General features: G+C 48.3%; 1 protein-coding gene across 1 annotated transcript in view; it reads left to right on the top strand.

The window, feature by feature from the left end:
- ces2a (carboxylesterase 2a) overlaps positions 1-7,739 on the top strand; it is a gene marked incomplete at its 5' end in the record, with an annotated part of 45,135 nt that continues 37,396 nt past the window's right edge. The window contains 7 exon segments of the mRNA XM_079680479.1: positions 1-84; positions 88-140; positions 316-358; positions 645-744; positions 2,575-2,596; positions 2,598-2,722; positions 2,905-2,977. Coding sequence (XP_079536605.1) covers positions 1-84; positions 88-140; positions 316-358; positions 645-744; positions 2,575-2,596; positions 2,598-2,722; positions 2,905-2,977 — 500 coding nt within the window.

The raw sequence follows: 7,739 nt of genomic DNA, 5'->3' as shown, positions 1-7,739 counted from the left end.
ATGAAGGTGTACCTGGGAGTGGCGGTGGATGGCGTGTTTCTGACTGACACAGCAGAAGAGCTCCTCAAGAGGAAAGAGGTGTTGTAGGTTCCAGTGATGATGGGAATAACGAACCATGAGTTTGGATGGATCCTGCCTCAGTTCACTCACTTCACATCACACATAATGTGGCTTACCCAGCCTCTTTAACAATGCTCCTTCTATTGATGTGTGTCACTAATCTTCAGACCCATCTTTTATGAAAGGAACTCTATCTTGAAGGATTTGTTCTTCATCTTGAACTCTTTTTGAAGCGTTGTCTCATGCTGATCACAGAGAGTCAGTCCTGTCAGTGGCCAACATCTTCAACCCTGCAGGGGTGAGCTCCATTATTTTACATTTTGAATTTTGCCCCTTAAAATATTCAGTCAAAACAATATGGTACTATCACTATCAACAATTTAATGACATATTTATTCTGTAAATGATCTCTTATGAGGGAAGCCATGCAGGTAGCGAGCAAAAATATATACAAACAAGTCCTTCAAACACACAGACCAAAGCATGGACTTCTGGCAGGGGCCAGTGCATCGCTTCGTTTCTAATATTGCAAAGTAAGTAAGTAGTAGAGTATTTCATGCAAGTGATATAACATAAACTGATAGGATGCTGGAACACCAGAGGAGATAACAGACGCTTTCACTGAGAAGATTGGCGACATGCTCATGGCGCTGCCCATCGTCACAGTGGCAGGATACCTCTCAGGTCTGTGACATGTTGAAGAAAACTGATTGAAGCAGTGTGTATAGGGGGACATTCATCTCATTTTAAACTGCTTTAAGGAAAGCAACACCTTACATTTAATGCAAACACTGTGTGGTTAGAATGATAATAACCTGCATATACAGTGGGGCAAAAAAGTATTTAGTCAGCCACCAATTGTTGAAGTTCTCCCACTTAAAAAGATGAGAGAGGCCTGTAATTTTCATCCTAGGTATACCTCAACTATGAGAGACAAAATGAGGAAAAAAAATCTAGAAAATCACATTGTCTGATTTTTAAAGAATGTATTTCCAAATTATGGTGGAAAATAAGTATTTGGTCAATAACAAAAGCTCATCTCAATACTTTGTTATATACCCTTTGTTGGCAATGACAGAGGTCAAACGTTTTCTGTAAGTCTTCACAAGGTTTTCACACACTGTTGCTGGTATTTTGGCCCATTCCTCCATGCAGATCTCCTCTAGAGCAGTCATGTTTTGGGGCTGTCGCTGGGCAACACGGACTTTCAACTCCCTCCAAAGATTTTCTATGGGGTTGAGATCTGGAGACTGGCTAGGCCACTCCAGGACCTTGAAATGCTTCTTACGAAGCCACTCCTTCGTTGCCCGGGAGGTGTGTTTGGGATCATTGTCATGCTGAAAGACCCAGCCACGTTTCATCTTCAATGCCCTTCCTGATGGAAGGAGGTTGTCACTCAAAATCTCACGATTCATGGCCCTATTCATTCTTTCCTTTACACGGATCAGTCGTCCTGGTCCCTTTGCTGAAAAACAGCCCCAAAGCATGATGTTTCCACCCCCCATGTTTCACAGTAGGTATGGTGTTCTTTGGATGCAACTCAGCATTCTTTCTCCTCCAAACACGTCTAGTTTAGTTTTTACCAAAAAGTTATATTTTGGTTTCATCTGACCATATGACATTCTCCCAATCCTCTTCTGGATCATCTAAATGCTCTCTAGCAAACTTCGGACGGGCCTGGACACATGTACTGGCTTAAGCAGGGAGACATGTCTGGCACTGCAGGATTTGAGTCCCTGGCGGCGTAGTGTGTTACTGATGGTAGCCTTTGTTACTTTGGTCCCAGCTCTCTGCAGGTCATTGACTAGGTCCCCCTGTGTGGTTCTGGGATTTTTGCTCACCGTTCTTGTGATCATTTTGACCCCACCGGGTGAGATCTTGCGTGGAGCCCCAGATCGAGGGAGATTATCAGTGGTCTTGTATGTCTTCCATTTTCTAATAATTGCTCCCACAGTTGATTTCTTCACACCAAGCTGCTTACCTATTGCAGATTCAGTCTTCCCAGCCTGGTGCAGGTCTACAATGTTTGTTTCTGGTGTCCTTTGACAGCTCTTTGGTCTTGGCCATAGTGGAGTTTGGAGTGTGACTGTTTGAGGTTGTGGACAGGTGTCTTTTATACTGATAACGAGTTCAAACAGGTGCCATTAATACAGTTAACAAGTGGAGGACAGAAGAGGCTCTTAAAGAAGAAGTGACAGGTCTGTGAGAGCCAGAAATCTTTTTTGTTTGTAGGTGACCAAATACTTATTTTCCACCATAATTTGCAAATAAATTCTTTAAAAATCAGACAATGTGATTTTCTGGATTTTTTTTCTCATTTTGTCTCTCATAGTTGAGGTATACCTAGGATGAAAATTACAGGCCTCTCATCTTTTTAAGTGGGAGAACTTGCACAATTGGTGGCTGACTAAATACTTTTTTGCCCCACTATATATGAGATGATGCTGTTGATCTTTGCCCTTCCTCTCAGCCAAAGCACACACCTCTGGCCTTTTGTCTCCTTGGTGTATTTAGATGTGAGTGTTCCAGTTTACATGTGAGTTTGCATACCGTGCTGAGATACACAAAAACAACCGTCCTTCCTTTGTGAAGGCAGATCATGCAGAGGATGTCGGCTTTGTGTTTGGTGGATGTTTCTGGAATGGACATTTAAAAATCATAGGTATGCTAATGCTACCCAGTACATCTTTGTAGAGTAGATGGTCTCTCTTGCTCCTTTCTACTCTCATTACAAACATGTGAGGATTATGCAATGTAAAGCACAACCTCTTCATCCCGGACTTCTGGGATATCATGGATAACAGTCTCTGATTTGTGATTGAACTATTCCTGTCCCATCTTCAGGAAACATTACCAAGGAGGATGAGACACTTTGTAGAACCATGATGGCACGTTGGAGCAATTTTGCTCGCACTGGGTGAGTATTTCCTTAAAACAACAATAAAGCTGCACTTGTAGTGCCAGTAAGAAGGAGTCGGAGGCGGAGTATTTAAGATGGATTTCCACTCTTTATTTTCCATCAAGCAATAGTAGTATCAGACATGTACTCAATGAGGAGAGTCAAGATAGAGTGCGTTGCTAGCTCTAGCTTGGCAACCTATGTCTCCGGTGTTACACTAAACAAGGTCCGTGTAGGAACTGTGACCCAAAAGTGAATTATGGTTAACTAGAGTCACCACACAAGCCCCCCCAGAATTCACAGATAAACAAAGTCCGTGCGGCGGGGAGGAACAACACGCCGACCCCCTCTACTCCTGAGTATGGGGGCAGGCAAAACAACTTCTGAACGTGCGGTTCCCGGCAAAGTGGGAACCGGGACCACAGGACTCAAACCAGTAGCGGGAATCGAAGACGGGGGGCGACCCAGTCGTGGTGGACGGGCCAACACCATCGGCTGCTCCAAGTCCAAATGAGCAGCCTTCACCCGGTCCACCGAGACGGTCTCCGCCTTGCCAACCATGTCGACCACCAGGTGCTTGTCCCCCTGCTCCAAAACCCGGAAAGGCCCATCGTAATGGGGCTGTAGGGGGCCCCTGTGTGCGTCGTGGCGGATGAAAACGTGCCCAGCCGAGCGTAGCGCTGCTGGCACCTGAGACCCCGGCGCGCCGTGCTGACAAGTCGGAACCGGAACGAAAGCCTCCGCCGCATCTTGCAGGAAAACCCGCTGAGCCGTAGGAGACCAAGGAACTGCTGCCTTGGGTAGGAATTCCCCTGGGACTCTCAGGGGTTGACCGTAAACCATCTCCGCCATGGAGCACTGCAGATCCTCCTTAGGCGCAGTCCTCAGGCCCAACATCACCAAGGGCAGCTTGTCGACCCAGTTACCGTCCGTAAGGCCGGCCTTGAGCGCCGCCTTCATAGAGCGATGGAAGCGCTCGCAGAGGCCGTTAGCCTGGGGGTGGTAAGCGGTAGTCCTGTGCAGTTTGACCCCCAAACTGTCTGCAACCGAGCCCCAGAGCCCTAAAGTGAACTGTGAGCCCCTGTCCAAGGAAATGTCTGACGGGGTGCCAAAACGACACACCCACGTCGCGATAAAAGCCCTAGCCACGTCAGCGGCTGAAGTCGACACAAGAGGAACCGCCTCTGGCCAACGGTTCGTCCTATCCACCATGGTGAGGAGGTAGGAAAGACCCTGAGAGGAGGGCAACGGACCTACCAGGTCGATGTTAACATGATCAAATCTCCTCTCTGGCACTAGGAACCGCTCCAAAGGGGCCTTCGTGTGGCGGTGAACCTTAGCGCGTTGGCAAGCCACGCACCCCCCCAGCCCAAGCTCTTACATCCTTTTTCAGCCCACGCCAGACAAACTTCGCGGCCACCAAGCGCACCGAAGGTTTAACGCCAGGGTGAGACAAGCCGTGCACCGCCTCGAAAACAGGACGCCTCCAGTTGGCGGGGACGACCGGTTGTGACAGGCCCGTAGAGACGTCGCACAGAAGGGTGATGCCCGCGTCGCCGAACACCACGTTCTCCAGGCGCAGCCCAGCGCTCTCTGTCTTCAGACTCTGGACGCCGGAGTCGGTGACCTGGTCCGCCGCCATACGAGCATAATCCAGGCCCAGCTGGACGGCTCCGATGAAGACCCTGGAGAGGCAATCGGCAACCAAGTTTGACTTGCCAGCCACGTGTTTAATGTCTGTGGTAAACTCCGAAATGTAGGAGAGCTGCCGCTGCTGACGTGCCGACCAAGGCTCCGCCACCTTTGACATGGCGAAGGTGAGCGGTTTGTGGTCTACAAACGCCGTGAACTCACGGCCTTCCAACAGAAAACGTTTGTGCCCCACAGCCAAATAAAGACCCAGGAGCTCCCGGTCAAAAGCGCTGTACTTGCGTTCCCTCGGCGTCTGCTGCCTGCTGAAAAAGGTGAGCAGTTGCCAAGCTCCGTCCAGCCACTGTTCGTGCACCGGGCCGGCTGCGTAGTCCGAAGCATCCGTAGTGATGGAGATGGGAGCCGTGGATGAAGGGTGTGCCAGCAAAGCCGCTTGAGCCAGCGCGGTTTTAACTTCAGTGAAAGCGACTTCCGCCTCTGATGTCCAGTTGATCGCCTGAACGGGGGTCTTGCCTTTCAGAGCCTCATACAATGGCCGCATGATGTGGGCGGCCCGGGGGATGAAACGGTGGTAGAAAGTCACAATCCCCAGGAACTCACGCAGCGACCGGGCTGTAAGCGGGCGAGGAAAAGCCGCAACAGCCTCCACCTTCGCCGGCAGGGGTGTTGCACCGTCCTTGGTGATGCGGTGCCCGAGGAAGTTAATGTCAGACACCCCGAACTGGCACTTTGCAGTGTTGATGATTAATCCATGTTCGCTGAGCCGCGTGAACAGGGCCCGGAGGTGAGACAGGTGCTCCTCCACTGAAACGCTTTATTTTTAATGTCCACCAACAGCCTATGAGCACACAAAAAATCCGCCCCAAGAAGAGGAAAAGAAATGTCCGGTGTTACAAACTTGTAACGCTGTTACAAACTCCCAGCTGCACAAACACATAAGCCGTAATCCGTACGTGTGAATGGGCCCGCCGTTAGCCGTTGTTAGCCGTGGGCTGTGCCCGTCTCGAGTGATGTCTTCTCTTGACGCGGGAACCACACTCCGCTGAGCACCTGTGTCGCACAGAAATAGGCTCCCTGAAACACTGTCTTTGACGAAAAGGAGCCTGCCCGTGCCGCCGACGCTCAGAGCCACTACTGAGCGTCTGCACCTCCGTTTCCCGGAGGCTTGTAGCTGCATGGAGCGATGCACCTCTTTGCCATCGTCCCGAAACGTGCATGGTAGAAGCACTCACCGGTATCCCCTCGCCGACTCGGCGCCGCTGTGTCCGGCCTCCGCCATGCTTTCTTGCCCGCAGAAGGGCCGCTGTGCGCCACAGCCAACGCCTCCGCACCAGACTGTCGTGTAGCCAGGAAGAAATGGTCCGCTTCTCTGGCCAGCGCGCGTGGCTCCGTGAGGGTTTTGTTGGCCAACGCCGTCTGGACCAGGGGAGGTAAGTGTTGAAGAAACATCTCCATGAACAAAATCTGGGTATCTTCCCCTCCTAGCAGGCTTAGCATCTTCTCCGGGCTCTTTCTCTCGTCGATAAACCAAATGTCTTCAGGAGAAGAGCCTTGATAGCCTCGTATTTGCCGAGGCGTGGGGGCTGCGATGAAACCCACTAAGCTGGCTGAAGTAGAAACCCCCAGCGAAGCCACCACGTGGTAATATCTCAGCTCTTCGTCGTGGAGATGCTTGCAAGGGAAGTGAGCCTCCACATGTGCAAACCATGCCTCCGCGGCATGCTCCCAAAACTCCGGCAGCTTTACGAAAACATCTCGTTCAGCCATGTTCAAAAAAAATTCTGAAACTATCTTGAAAAACGCAGGGTCACCAGTGTAGTGCCAGTAAGAAGGAGTCGGAGGCGGAGTATTTAAGATGGATTTCCACTCTTTATTTTCCATCAAGCAATAGTAGTATCAGACATGTACTCAGTGAGGAGAGTCAAGTTAGAGTGCGTTGCTAGCTCTAGCTTGGCAACCTATATCTCCGGTGTTACACTAAACAAGGTCCGTGTAGGAACTGTGACCCAAAAGTGAATTATGGTTAACTAGAGTCTAAAAAAGGGAGTTAGCAATGATAACGGAAGTTACCAAGCAACAGGAAAAAGAGGTGATCTTTTGGCTAGAGTAGATTACCTCAAAGGTTCATAAAAGCTGACGGCTTAAACAGATTCAGACAGTATTCATTGACCAAAACGAGACTAAAATAGTCATGCTGTTCTTTGACTAAAATCTAGTTTTTTAAAATAGACTTTAAAAACAGGATGAAGCTGACTAAATATGATTAAAAAAAGAAGGTCATTTGACACAGACAGTTAATGACAAGAAAAAATAGATCCTTCTGGGAATGATTATTGTCTTATAATGACTTAAGCTTAGTGGTTTAGTTTTAATGCCATAACTGTAATGTTTCATTCTCTCTCTCTTAGCACTCCAAGTGAAAGCTTATGTTGCTATGTGTCTGCTGGTTACGAACATGGGAAACCTTGTTTCCAAAAATCTGTCATTTACCACAGAGAAGAACAGCAGAACAGTGCGGAAAAGCATTGGATTTAGCAGTCCATTTATGAACAGACTACAATTAAGAGGAAATTGTCGAAAAACAGTTTGTTCCCGTTCCACACACACCTGATTCTCACCACCTAAACTAAAGGGTAAATGCACTTCCTAAATGTACCCCCCCCCCCCCCCCCCCCCCCCCCCCCAAGGGGCGGAACTAGACAAATATGCATGGGGTGGCAAGAGGGTGGCAGGAGATTTTGAGGGGTGGCATCCCCTGGCAGAAGTATATGCTGATTTAATCGCAGTCATATCAATCAATGTTAACTTGGAAAGCCACAATATTGATATTTTAACTTAATAACATTAGGTGACATTATTGTGGCACATCAGTAAAGCCTTAAATATAAATATATAAGGTGGCACACGTAATTTAAGGAATTGTAACTGAATGAGTTGGTTTAACTCTTAGACGAGCAGGGGTACCAAATATGCAGACTGCTGCAATAAGTACATTAACTGTCTCATCGATGTGTGTCTGTATGAATAGGATAATATTAACAATCATATTATTCCTATCAGCTGTCAATCACTGTTATGATTCACATATTCAGTGTTATTATTAAATAAACTATATTTTTTGGAGGAGTTA

The sequence above is a fragment of the Notothenia rossii genome, assembly GCF_949606895.1.
Source record: "Notothenia rossii genome assembly, chromosome: 5".
NCBI classification, from domain to species: Eukaryota; Metazoa; Chordata; class Actinopteri; order Perciformes; family Nototheniidae; genus Notothenia; species Notothenia rossii.
Note: the sequence above shows the minus strand (reverse complement) of the source record. Positions and strands in the feature narration are given on the sequence as shown.